At 35.7% G+C, this 14072-nt stretch overlaps 2 protein-coding genes across 4 annotated transcripts; both read right to left on the bottom strand.

Annotated features, from left to right (window-relative positions):
* Positions 1-581: 581 nt before the first annotated feature.
* Positions 582-8104, bottom strand: LOC111489426 (cleavage stimulating factor 64-like). Of its 3 annotated transcripts, none has more exons than XM_023137622.1 (11): positions 7662-8100; positions 7316-7394; positions 6212-6386; positions 5712-5745; positions 5387-5604; positions 5230-5307; positions 4023-4058; positions 3585-3896; positions 3393-3554; positions 2215-2499; positions 582-1096 (listed from the first exon to the last, which is right to left on the bottom strand). In XM_023137622.1, exons 1-11 carry the CDS (start codon positions 7690-7692, stop codon positions 953-955), a joined length of 1554 nt encoding a protein of 517 aa, XP_022993390.1. In that variant the 5' UTR covers positions 7693-8100; the 3' UTR covers positions 582-952. The 3 variants fall into 3 exon arrangements, with proteins under 3 accessions (XP_022993390.1, XP_022993389.1, XP_022993391.1); XM_023137623.1 differs by adding an exon at positions 1208-1276 and having other exon boundaries at positions 1008-1096; positions 3393-3896; positions 7662-8104; XM_023137621.1 differs by having other exon boundaries at positions 3393-3896; positions 7662-8101.
* A 1493-nt stretch (positions 8105-9597) lies between these two features.
* LOC111489339 (NAC domain-containing protein 17-like) lies at positions 9598-12973 on the bottom strand. The gene is made up of 5 exons (XM_023137508.1): positions 12549-12973; positions 11784-12061; positions 11415-11702; positions 10542-11076; positions 9598-10139 (listed from the first exon to the last, which is right to left on the bottom strand). Exons 1-5 carry the CDS (start codon positions 12712-12714, stop codon positions 9760-9762), a joined length of 1647 nt encoding a protein of 548 aa, XP_022993276.1. The 5' UTR covers positions 12715-12973; the 3' UTR covers positions 9598-9759.
* Between the last annotated feature and the right edge of the window lie 1099 nt (positions 12974-14072).

The raw sequence follows: 14072 nt of genomic DNA, 5'->3' as shown, positions 1-14072 counted from the left end.
AGATAAGGAACTTGAGAAAGCTTTTGTTTTTAAAGCTAATGAAACAAAATCGGAATTTTTTTTTTTTTAATGCAAATTTCATGAAGGTGTGTTTAAGTAGTTAGCCACCAAGGGCACCGGAGGTGACATAGATCAACCTATGAGATGGACTTATAATTATAAGTACATATTTCTATATGGAGGATGAAGTGTTTTTGGCCATTATAGGTTGTCCATGATTTTCTTTAGGACTCATCACCGGTATACGAACTAGGCAGTTAGTACCTCCATGTGTCTATTAAGATCAAACTAGACACTGATCAAGAGCATGTCATGAGCAAATGACCCTATTTTAAAATGAAAATTGGTCAATTTATTTGACTTGTTAATGTTGTGCGTGTATGTATGTTAAATCTCGATACAAAAATTTATTTGTCTGAATATTTTGAATTTTCACAATTTTTCAAAATGATTTTTCAGATAAAGGAAAGATCGTGAAAAGTAGGGTTGAGAGAACCATCCATGGGATGACTACTCCCAAATGACCCATAAGACAACAGCTCGAGAATCTGAAAACGACTATATGACTATGCAAAGGAATGAGGAGCAAAAGTGGCAAAAATATTAATCGCCAATCTAACGGCAAAAAAGAGACCCAGCAAAAATCAAAATTCTTCAACCGTTGGATCTTTCTCTCCTATCTAAATTTGTTATTATTCAGGAATCACTATAATCAGAAACTTGTAAGCGTTACATGAATGTTGTTTATGGAAAACTCATACCTTGTGGCAGGACCCGTCGTTTTCAGCCCATTTGACAAGCAATAATTTTACAGGCGTTTAGACTGAATCTTTGTGGAGCCAAATATTTTACAATCTACTTAGCTGAATTTGTTACCTGCCACTGTAGTTGGCGTTGGTTGCTTGGAGCCGAGCTGCAGAGAGTGTCGGGTTGATCAGAGGCAATATTCTTGCTAAGATGGTCGCATTTGATCTCTTCGAAGTGCTTGCTGAAGCTCAATAACTTGTCGTCTCTGTTCGAGTGGCAACGAGTTAAGCTGTTCGGGAGTTAGACTCAAAACTTGTTGCAGTAGTACCGACTCGGCGTTGTGGGGAAGCTGGAGGAGGAACCAGACACAGAAAACAAGAAACAGAAGTTCTAGCTTAGAAGATATCAATCAACTTCAACAGAATGCACAGATCTTGCCATAGCGATGGATGACACTTACTAGCAAGACATTAACATATCAGCAATTTCATAATCTACAAGAACTAGAATCTGAAGCAGGATGATTTGGCTATGAAAACAATTACACAGAAAGAAAATGTTGATCTTAGAAAAGAAAACGAACTAAAATTATTGGCCAGACTAAATTCTATACCCACATCCATATGATGCCATTATGCCATGAGCATTTTGGGCCCAGACTTGAACTAAAACAAAAACAAGATACTCCAGTGAGAATTTATCCAAGTAATATGAACAAGATCTTTCATATTCACTTTACAGTTATCTCACCAAGGGTTTATCAATTTTCCATGACTTGAATAATTAAATTTTTAGCTGCATTGATGCTCTTATGAATGAAAGTAGTCGTGGTTCATCTCACTAGGATGGTTGATGCTGTCAGGATTAACCATTGAATTTAGAGGTAAATGATAGAATAAAGGTCATACAGTCTGGAAAGGAACTTGGAAAGGAACTTGGAAAATATATATGAACCATGAAATTAAGCCTTACACTGATCATTTTCTTGTAGCATGAGTACTGCCAATGCATCTCGTTGGATAGTCGAGAGTGATTCAAAGATTTTTAAAAACATTAAAATGAGAAATATGTCATTTAAAATCACTACCCTTACAAGGCATCACTGCCAATGCATCTCGTTGGATAGTCGAGAGTGATTCGAAGATTTTTAAAAACATTAAAATGAGAAATATGTCATTTAAAATCACTACCCTTACAAGGCATCTCAAATTCATGCTCGATCTAAATACGTTCAAATACACTCGCAAATACCACACTAATTTTTTATTCTTCTCAGTGAGAGTCTAATATCTCAAAAGATAAATATACACGACTTTCTACCTGACATGAGCATTGGAAACTAGAAAGAACCAATTCAGAATCAGACAGAACTATTAAGAATGAATTCAGATTGAAAAATGGGATTTGCAGCTAATGCTACCATGAATAAGGACGCAAGTAAATATTTTCAATTAATAAATAACGTACCACTGAAGTTGGTTTCTCAGAGATATGCGTTCCCGCCAGATTGGGATCTGAGGCAATTCCAAGCTGTCCAGATCCATTGGTACCTATTGATGCACTCAGACCTCCGGGGGAGAAAGGAATGCCCTTTCCATCCTCTAATTTTATTTGCTTTACAGGGCGATCAGTTGTTCCTGAAAAGCCATGAAGCATATTTCTTTTACCATCCACACCAAGAGGAACTAGAGAAGACTTATCAATATCACTGCCCACTATCTGAGATGTACTATTCGCTGTGGAGGGGCCAGGCTGTTATGAAGAGCAAGTTAGAAACAAGAAGACATTACCACATCCAAAAGGGGGAAAAAGTGGGGGAAAAAAGAAAACAGACTTCCAAACCAAGGGGAGCAAGCTCCAAAGACTTCGATATTACTAAGGACCTTCTTAAATTCTTTGAGCTAGCAGCAGGTTCCTTGTTTGAGTAAGGATTTGATTTCAATTACTCTTCATGACTCTTTTAATTTCTTCAATGAAAAGTTTTGAAACTCTTGATGGTGGTCAGTAATTTTGAAGGAGGAGGAGGAATTTATTTATTTTCTCTTGCTGGAGTTGTGTTGGATCTCTTTTCCAGAGTTTTGTCATTTGGGCAGCTGTGCTAGTTTTGCTTTTTGATGGACAGGTTTTTATCTTTAGTGTTCTTAAAATTTTTTGTTTCGACCTTTGTAACTTTTGAGATTTCTACTTTATTTGTTTGGTGGTTTGTTCTTTCACATCTTTTCTTTCTATCTTTCCTATTAAAAGTTAGTTTCTTCTCAAAAAGGAAAAGAAGAAGACGAAGAAGAAATGATAAAGTAAGCACATAACCATATAATAGAGGACTACAAACATTAATAAGAAAAGCCTCATTTATTGATCATAAAGAGTTTCTCATTAAGTGAACCCATACACATGAGATAAATAAATTAAGAACAACTAATCGCCCACCTTTGCGTTGAATTAAAGCTTAAAATTAACTAGTCATTCTATCTAAGGTAGACTTCAAGGTTGGGAAGCAACTTTTGCCATACTGGCCTACCTGCTCTCCAAGTAAAAATGGTAATTTTTTTTGCCCATTGATATACCTATGTTCTAGTTCTGAGTCATTTATTCATTAAACTATAAAATGAAAATTAAATAAATAAATAAAAAGTATGAAGCAGAACCTGAAAGTCTGCATCTGATAAAGAAGGGTGAGGCAAAAGAGAAGGTTTTGCTTCTGGATCAGCAATATGAGCATTATGCCCTGGAATTAGAGCCTGGCCATGCCCTGAATATTGTTGAGAAGGAGGATGAATGTGCTGCTTTAAAGAAGAGGAGATGGGCACCTGAATCTGTTGCCTAACAGATATATTTCCCTGTAAACTTATGGAAGGAAGTGATGAGCCTCCAGGTATTCCGGTCAAAGTGCCTTGTAAAACGTGTGATGGCTGAATTTGAGACTGAAATGGAGGCCATTGGGATGCAGAAGACTGATGGGGAGCAGAAGGATTTTGAGGCGTGAGAGACATTTGAGTTTCTTTTTTAGGTACAAAACCAGTCTGCATCCTGTTAGGTGCAAGAGGGGGCAACCCTTGTTGAATTTGAAGAGATGGTGGCTGACCCTGCTGAATTTCATGCGAAGGAAGCTGAGGATGAGTAGAAGGTTGACGTAAATTAGGCTTCTGCAACTGCAATCATCAAAGAAGAGTAATTGTTCGTGAGAAAATCTTAACGGCTATCGATAACAAACACACACACACACACAAAAAACTAAATAAAAAATATATAAAAAGATAGGCAGTGAAGAGAAATACCACTTGTGGAGTGACCATTCCAAGCATTATCTGTGACTGCAAACAAAATTACGTAAAAGAGAGAAAAGAAAAGAGGCTTAGCTGGAGTCGCATACAGGGAGAGATATAGTCCATTAAACTGGAAGGAACAAGAAAGTTGTCGAAGAAAAAAGGCACAACTGAAAATATAAACATATTGCAGGACTCTTCTTTACCAAATATTTATTTGAAGTCTTTCCCTCTTCCCTTCTCTCTCTCTATATAATGAACTATTTAAATTCTTACAACATTGGTTTTCAATTAAAATTTAACACAAAAATTGGTTCTGAGATCAGGACCGAAAGAAGCTTAGAGGCCAAAATGTTAAAAACTAACGACCAAAAGCTTAACTAAAACTTGATGATTCTAGGTTGCACTTCGCATATTAGTGTGCTAGAAAGCTTTTTACATCAGATAGGGTCATCCAATTATGTCCTTGCAAAAATTTCTTAGTTTAAGCAGAAAGTGAGGGTTCTCTTGTTATGAGCACCTACCAAAAGAAGGGTGTGTGGTGGAACGTTCTATAAAGGTACTTTCCTATGCAATTAGATTTTTTTTTTTTTTTTTTTTAAACATGTGATGTACCCTAATTTTCTATTTTTCACAATGAAAAAAAAAAAGAAAAAAAAAGTTATGCACACGGCAGTGCAACTATGGAACTTCAAGCGAAAAAAGGAGTGAGCTTTTTTATATGTGCATACACATTCTCAACAACGTATATGAGGGTGGATGACAAGCTAACAATAATTAACATGTATGATCTATGTAAGTTCCCTTGACATCGACGACACCTCATTCGCTTCAAGACCAACTGTATTCCACCCGCTACCTTCAATCTCATATTTTATGCACGTCATGAAGAGCTACAAATAGATTTTCTTTTCCAGCATACATGTTTACCCAAATATCTCCAAGAGTAGGAAGTGGGAGGAAATGGATTGCATAAACATGTTTAGAAAGTTGACGCACATAGACAATAAGATCATAAGAGTAACCAGAAGAAAGGAATTCATCAACGCTTCCAGAAGCAGAGATATTGGAATTGGACGCTGGACTGAGTAAATAGCTACAGTAGTAATTAGGAAAATAATATTCTACAGAAAAAGAAAAAATAAAGTCACGGACACAAGATATTATGGAGGTTCTCCACGCTTGAAGAAACCACAAAGGAGGAAGGGTTAATAAGTACCTGGAAAAGAGCTTTTGATAATTGTGGTCTTGCCAGCAACAGCTGATGAGCCAAGTCCTTGTTTTGGGTAGCCATTACCTAAGTCCAACAATGTACCAATCACCATGAACCATTCAGAAAAATGAGGAGAGAGGAGGGAACATAATCAAAAGGTTACCTTTAGTCCTGACATAACTTCAGTAAGCTGACTCCTAGAAAGTTTAGCCAGATGTAAAGTTAAAGGATCATTGGAAATTGTTGCATTCTGCAAAATATTCTGATTAGAAGCAGCCTGTGCACCCCCAAGGGCTCCCGCCATGATAGCTGCAGCAGTTATTGCTATATGAAGACCAATTGGTTGATGTTGACCGGATTCCCCAAGGGCTGTTGGGCCACCTAATTGTTTTTTAGCATCTTTGATGTTAACACAAAACATAAAGAAAACAGTCCGATTTTATTGCACAAACCATAAGGCAAGAAAACCTAAGATAGAGAAAACTAACCAGAATTTGCAACCAATCCAGGTCCACCATGACCCTGAAAGAGGGAAAATTGTTTCTAATCAAATAATAATTAACATGCTATCTGTAATCAAGGTATATTAGTGGAAGGGCACACAAAAGGAAATTTTTTATTTTTTTAAAGATCCTGATTTCAAATGCATAGTTTCAGCCATTTGAGGAGTTATTTGACTAGAAAGAAGGATAATGATAATTGAAGAAAAAAAATGCAGCTGAAGACTGAGTTGTTCCCATGTTTAAAAAAAATTATTACCATTCAATAGTATTTGATCTTTGAAATTTTTCTTTGCATTTATGAATTCTAGATGTCTTTTATAATCAGTTTTAACTTGGAGGTAAACTCGTCGCCAGAACTTTTCCAATAAAAAAAAAATACTTACTTTGTCTTTCTGTCTTTTGAAAAAAAACCAATGTAATTAGCTGGATGGACAAGAACAGTCAATGAGTCTAATTGACAAAATGCAAGAGGTAAAATATTTCACCTGTTCTCTATTTCTGTCGGCACCCTTGTCATTCTCAGCAAAATCAACTCGTAACTGCCGACCATTAATTTCATAACCTTGAAGATTACGACGAGCACTCAAAGCTGTTTCTTCATCCTTGTACTCGCAAAATCCATAGCCTTTTGGTTTTCCAGTTTCTCTGTCAATAACTAATCTAAAAAAGGAAGAAACGGTTAATTTTAACTTTAAAATGTAGTGGTAAACAATAGACTGAAATGATAAATTAATATGATATCCAAAATCCTTTTGGATATGACTAAGGCGTTAGAAAATAATGATTCTCATAGTTGATATCCCGCATTTAGTTTATTGTCTTTACCTTCATTTTCTCTGAATAGGAAACTAAGAACATAATGGTTTTCAGGAATGACGTGGGGCAGCTTCTAACACTGAGCTCAAATTCCAAAAGTGAGTTACATTTTTAGAGATCAAAGAAAGACTCCTTATCATGCAACTATACCATGACAGAACCAAAAAGTGAGTTACATTTGTTAGTTTGGCTGTCTATCTGCAATGATATATAACAGTATAATCACCACAATTTTTCTAAAAGTACACTGGCATTCCACCACACCCCCTCAATCAATCAGGCCAGACATAGACAAATTATCAGTCATGCCATAGATTTAACTACACTATACGTAAATCACTTAGTCGACAAAACCCCGTAGTCTTCAGTAATTGACTGAAAGAAAAAAAACTAAGAAACGAATTCTCAGATCTTGGCTATCTTAGCAGGGGCTGACAGTAGACAAAACGTAACAAAAACGAAGGTTCTATTCTAGCTTGGCATAGCCACTTGATCTGTGTCAGATAGATAATGATAGAAGTAAGCCCCCGAAGCAAGACTTCGAAGAGGAATAAGAGAAACAGAGGTACAAAATCCAAGCGCAGAGGAGAAAACGATGATGTCAAGAAATTAAAAGGCAATGAAACCACAGAGAGTTCAAGGAAATTTTTTATAGAAAAGACACCCCATCTTTATGACTTCAAAGCTCTTAATCTCATTCTAGCTCCCAAATTTCAATACAATATAAATTTTAGGGTTCGTTTCCCAGGAAAAAAAGAGCATAGAACACAGACCTGAACGATACTACGGGCCCAGCTTCTTGGCAGATTTCTATAAGCTGCTCTTCAGTAGCATCATAAGGTATATTCCCGACTGAAATCAAAATCAAACGACACAATAAGACGCAAAGAAGTCATCAGAAACCAAATCACCAAAAAAAAATTCAACCGTGGCCAATATTAATAAAGCCAACAACAATTGAAAGCGAAACAAAACGAAATAAAAAGCAACACTAAGGATTCGCCAAGATATACGACTCAAATCCGCCATTCTCCAATATACACAAACAGTTCCCCATCAAATCAAATCGCAAAACAGAGAATCAAAATTAACAACGTAGAAAAAGAATACAGAACATACCGAAAACACAGCGATGCTGAGAGGAAGCCATGAATCAACAGAAGAAGAAGAAGAAGCCGAAGCATTGCTTCATCTTCTTCCTCCTCGGCATACCTTTTAAGCTTAACCGCCTCCCATTGACGCTCTAAATCTCAAAACTGCACACAAGCTCCGCAAATGGAACGCAGATCAATTGAATTCGTAACTAAGCGATGGTTCGTCTTCAATAACAAGGACTTCAAATGAAATCGAATGAGAGTTTGAAGATTCCGATCAAAACAACGGCGACGGCGAAGAAGAATGAAACGTTCCGGGAGGATTCTGTTCCGACCAGATTTTATTTCACAGGTCCGGCTTTCAGTAAATGTTAATATTTCTTCGTTTAGAAAAAATAAAAAATAAAAAATAAAAAATCGAGCTTATATTCCGCTTTTTTTTTAATAATGTAATTTAAATAAATAAAAACAAATATCGGTAGTTGCATAAGCATTATAAAAATGGGTTCGAGTCTCTAAGTAAACTGCATCAAATAGTTTCCATTTAAGATAAAAGCATATACAATGTACACGATTTTGATGAGGCGATATAACACATGGAAGCATAGTCTACCTCGAGAAACTCGTATATCATATACACGAGTTATATGTGTGATTCACGTAAGTAGTACACGGTTTAGTTTTGCATTTCGTGTACCACGTACTTGAGTTTGTAATCAGAACAAAACTCTACAAGGTCCTGAATCTCGTGTACCACGGTCCCAAGTTTGTAATTCCAACGAAACCCTCATGGGATAGCCTCACGTTATTCTTCGTCTTCCTTTTTTATTGTTTTTTCTCGTGATCTTTATTCTCATCATTGGGTCATCCATCATTACTTTCCTCGATTGGTCCTATTAATTTTCTTTGATTTTTTTTTTTTGAACTTATTTACACGTATTTTTATCCGATCTATGAGTTGAGTTATTTTTTTTATTATTAATTTTATACTAATTCGAGTTGTTTTATATATTGTTTTTTTGTTTGATCGTGATTTGGACTACTGTTTAGGGTTTAGGGTTATATGCTTTAATATTGTAGAGTAAAATCAACAAAATTGAGTGTCAAGACAATTTAGCATGCGACAAACAGTGCCACCCTATTGTAACACAAACACACAGCTATAACAGTTGGAGTTGCATGGTAAATATGATCATGATTGGCAACGATATCATGCAACGTTCATATCACTATAGCTTACACATATGATTGGGTCATATCATATGACTCAGTCACACGGAGACATATGACACATAACAACGTTGGTGTAAAAACTAACTTAATTTTTCAGTTATACAAATATATGTATTATATTCGTTTTTCTTCTATTTTGCATAATAACTTTGTTAGAGATGTTGCAATCGACATCATTCAATATATTAGAGGACTAACTAACGTTGATAGGAGACGTGCTCACATAGACACTGATGATAACTATTTGGAAATACTCCAAAGCCACACATAGACTAAGAACGTCCAATAATTACTGATTCAATTTCTCATGCGTACTAACTAGAAATATTGACATTTTATTTTATTTTTGGTAAAATTATCCATTTTTTTACTTTTTAAAATTTATAAATCTATCCAACACAATCAATATTTTAAAAATTCATTTAAATTTGTAAATCAATTAAGTTTGGATTTAAAGAGTAAAATACCAATATTGAATTTCAATATTATAGATATATCAATAATTATTAAAATTATAAAAAAATATTAAAATTAATGATTAATTATTTTTTTAACAAACGATATATTTCTTAATGCTTTATGCATATTTATACATTAATTCAAAGTAGAGAAGTTAGTAATGTTAATATGTTCTACAATAATTATAGGAGACTTTAATATATAATTTACACGTGGCACTCAGCAGTAACTACACGTGGCACTCAGTAGTAAACTACACGTGGCACCCACAAATCAAACTAGATTTATAGAACTCTCATCTACTATAATTATTAGCCACAACTGGATTGCTTTACATCCAATATTCAGTTTTCCATGAATATTGAAACTTGAAGGTATGCATACAACAAAGGTATAAAAGAAGATGGCAGAACTTGCATGAAATATAGGGTTCATGAGGCAATGCAGTTTCCCCATAATCTAACATTTCCTATCAACACCCATAGAATGGCACACAATACTCCAACAATTGAAAACAATAAGAATCCTTTATTCATACCCGTTCTCCTTGCACCGGTAACGGGATTACCGACGGCGACATTGGTGTTAAGGGTGTTCAGTGTATTTAGTTTCAATCTGCTGAAACTAGACATCCGCTCGAAAGCGCGGTTGACATTCTCTGAAGCGGATGCAGGAGTGGTCGGTATCGACTCTACGAATGCCCACAAATTGGAAGAGAACCAACTTGCAGAACCACCACCAGCATTTGTTGCAGTTTGGTTCTCCACTGTTGTTCCTGCTGCTGCAGAACTCACAGATTCATATCCCACACCTAAACAAGACCAGAAAGTTTCAGAATTAGCTACTGCCTACTGCTTCGAATCAATAATGGCACCTGGGATTGGCACCAAAATGGCAGTTTATGATGAGGTCGACAAATATAATTCGATAATTGCTCCTTTCGAATCAGAGAATTCGATATACACGAGAAGAGTACTCGTTCTAAGTAGCTGTTGAAGCTGGCTCAATATTTCACAGAGAAGGGCTCTTGTCATGTGGAGTATAGTATGGCTTATCAAACAAACCCCATTCATCTGAACAAGAGCTCTGTGTCGATGTGCTAATCGAGCCAGCAACTTCGCGAAAATCAACAGAAAGAAAGAGCTCAGTAAAAATGGACTGCTGAATTTCTGCTAAAAGAGAGAAGATATCAAGTTTCAATTGAATAATATACCTAAAGTTGATTGAGTAACAAACTGTCCATGCGATTCCGGGAAGCTGAAGGCATTTTCTGTCTCGTTGTTCTTCCAGAATCCATTGTCCATCCCGTAGTCCAAATGGCCATTCAAAGTGTTCGTAACATCGATATCGAGAGCATTCAAATATGGATCTAAAGCTGTTTCAGGGACGATGGGTCCCAAGTCACGGAGAAACATATTTGCATCATGGAACAGATCTAACTCGCTCAATCCGTCCAATTCTGTGGGTGATACATTTCCCAAGGGGTCGACATTTGCCACCAGAGTAGGCTCCGGGCCAAGGAGATCATTGATCTCCAAGAAATCTTCTTCCTCGCAATATTTGGGAGCTGATGATATCTCTCTCTCAAATGATTGCAACTGAGAGCTACCCAACTGGGTAAAGTCAAAGCTTGCTTGTAAGTCACTGGGATGGCCACTAAAGTCATGTACTTTATCCGCTTCAGGAAGAACATGATCCCGAGAGTAAGCATCGATCATAGTACTTACAGTTTCTTCTTTGTCATCAACCTATACAGAGAATGGAGATAAATCATAAGCTAATCGATGAAAACGAGCAAATAAAGCACATGAAGAAAAGGATGACTGACCAAATAACCAATGAAATACAGCATATATATCAGTTCCTACCTGAACCAGAATACTACTTTTAAAGCTTTTAAACATTATTCACACTTAGAAGTTCAGAAATGCAGTTTATATGTACCAATGTTCCCAGTTCCTACTGCTATATGATCAATCGAATAAGAAACATTTTGATCTCGAAGCGATGACCAGTCAAGTCACCAAGGAAAATTAACATGGGATGGGAACGGATTATCAGAAGTGCGAAATTCGGGGCAGCCAACCTGCACAGCAGAGTCAAATTGATGATAACCACTGATTGATGGCAACACTGGAACAGGATCATTTACAACTTGTTGCATAAGCTCCTCAATATCATCTGATGAAAGCTGAATTCGACCGTTCTCTATTTCACAAACTACAGAATTAACCTCATCAAGTATCTTCACATGAGGCTCCTGACCATCGGCGTCGTCAACCCAATCTTCTTCTTTAAATGGTGCTCCATATTGCTCCCCATTTTTAGGCCCAGGTCCACTTTTCTTGTAAAGTTTGTAAAGCGCATAGTAATCCTGAAATGAAGACTCCAGCTTAATCAAGCAAGATCATCCAAGAACTATTAAGTAAAAAAATGCGCTTAAACATGCAGTTACCTTTACATTCTTACACCTCTTAAGCTCATCTTCATCCAAGGAATACTCGTGCATAACCCAATCAGTGCGTTCGCCATTAGGGGCACGACCTAGATAGAACACAAGGGTCTTCTTCACTCCGACATTACGTGAATTGCACTGTATTATTCGATCCTTTCCTGTTGCCTTCCAGTAGCCATGTCTAGTAGCTCTACTCAATCTTGATGCATTTGGGTATCTATGTTCCCTAGGACTGAAAAAGAACCATTGTCTATCACCAGTTTTTAATTTAGATTGACCTGCATTTATTTGATCATGTTTAGAAACACCATCAATATTCATTGATATCCAAAAATAAGAGAATCATAGGGCAACACTTAACATTTACAGAAAGAGGGACCAAATCTCTAAAATTCTGGAAAAAGATAGTATTCAAAGATCAATTATGCCTTCGGCTAGTACATGATCTCCTTTTGATAATAAGGACTGAGTAGATAAAAACGACTCAAATAGGAAATGATGCCGAAAATAGTAACAATAAATAGCTACAACTACGAATTCAAAAGGTTAAATACGTTTAGAACCATATGATACGATTAGAATTTGATAACAAGTTCAAACAAACGCAAATCGCACATGTAGGCACATACAGAAAGATCCTCAAATCAATTCTAAACGATCAAATAAGTTAATCTACGACAAATTCAATCAAAATCAAACTAGGTCAAAGATAAACCACAAGAACTTCAACCAACCAGATCAAGCATGAGAAGGAGGTTTCTTTACCAGGCAATTCCTCGGGTTCCCACTTGTAAACATCGGTCTCACGGATGATATCGAGTTTCAATTTGCGTCCACAGATCTTGAACTTCAAGTAATACAGAACCAGCTCCTCATCCGTCGGGTGAAACCGAAACCCCGGTGGCCAATCCCCCTCATCGCACAATCCCATCGAAGACGACGTCGTTGACAGCAAACCGCTTGAATGAACAGTTCAAAACTCGGAATTCTCGGACAAAATCGACAGCGACGGTGAGGAAATTCGTTCCGAATTCGAAGAATCTACACAATCTAAATTGAAATTGAGAAAGAACTGCAATTCCGACCACCGGAGACGATCGAAAGACCGCCTCAAGAGAGAGAGAGAAGGAGAGAGAGAGAGCAGAGTGGTGGTGGTTTGGTCAAAAGCCAGAGGCACACTGGTGGCGGGCTTTTTATTATTACGGTAAAACGCCGAAGTTTCCTCGAACCAGAGACGTGGGAAAAGGATAAATTTATTTATGCTAAATTACAACAAAAAAATAAATATTTATTTTTTTAAAGACAAAATCAAAATATATAATTATATTTACATACATTTCTTATTATTATTTTTTCAATTATTCTTTCTAAAATATACTATTTTATTTGAGATTATAAATTTAAATATTTCTATCTCAATTATTATATGCAAAATTAATTAATTAATTAATTAAATAATAATAACCGAGCCATACTAATATTCAAGAAAATCATTAAGGGTAATGTTATGCTGAAATAATATTTTAAAAAATAAAAAAAATAATCAATTCTTTAAAATTTTGAAGATAAAAATACTAAAATTAAAATTAATGGGGAAAAATAAATGTTTTTGTATCATACGATAAGGAAAAAAAAACATGGACCACAGAAGAATTTAAATATTTTTATTATTTTATTGCTATTAATATTTTTATGGAGCGGCGAAGACCGATAAGCCTGAGTCAACTGCTTACCTAGGAATTATTTGGAACCGATTGATCAGTGGTGAGTTGGCAGCATGTTATTGGCTTGATTTGTTTACTTGATTGGGTTTCATGTGGTTCATGGTGCAGAGGATTATTTTGATTCACTGGGAAACAGAAGAACGTTCAACGGCGTTATCAACTACGACTCCAATAAACCATTATGTTTCAAATAACCAATACAACACATGTCCCATTTTCAATTTAATAATATTTCAATTTTAAAAATAAACAAATAAAAATTAATCAAACATATATTAAGGTGAAAAAAAGATAAATTAATATTTAAATTGCTCGTTAGTTTAGTTAAGTCTTTGACTTTGCCTATACTTAATGAAAAAGTAATTAAAAAAAAATGAATTCTTTTGACTTTTATACATTATTTTATTTTATTTTGATAATTTTATTTATATAGATTTTGTTTCATCCTTAAATTTTATACCAAATCCTTAAATTGTATTATAGTGGAACCACTCTTAGTACCGAACAAATATGGAAGCTGGTAGGGTGTGACACACGAGTAATCACGATCAAAAGAATTTATTTT

This window comes from Cucurbita maxima, unplaced genomic scaffold, assembly GCF_002738345.1.
Source record: "Cucurbita maxima cultivar Rimu unplaced genomic scaffold, Cmax_1.0 Cma_Scf00014, whole genome shotgun sequence".
Taxonomy (NCBI): domain Eukaryota; kingdom Viridiplantae; phylum Streptophyta; class Magnoliopsida; order Cucurbitales; family Cucurbitaceae; genus Cucurbita; species Cucurbita maxima.
The sequence above is the reverse complement of the archived record's forward strand: the minus strand, read 5'-3'. Positions and strand labels throughout refer to the sequence as shown.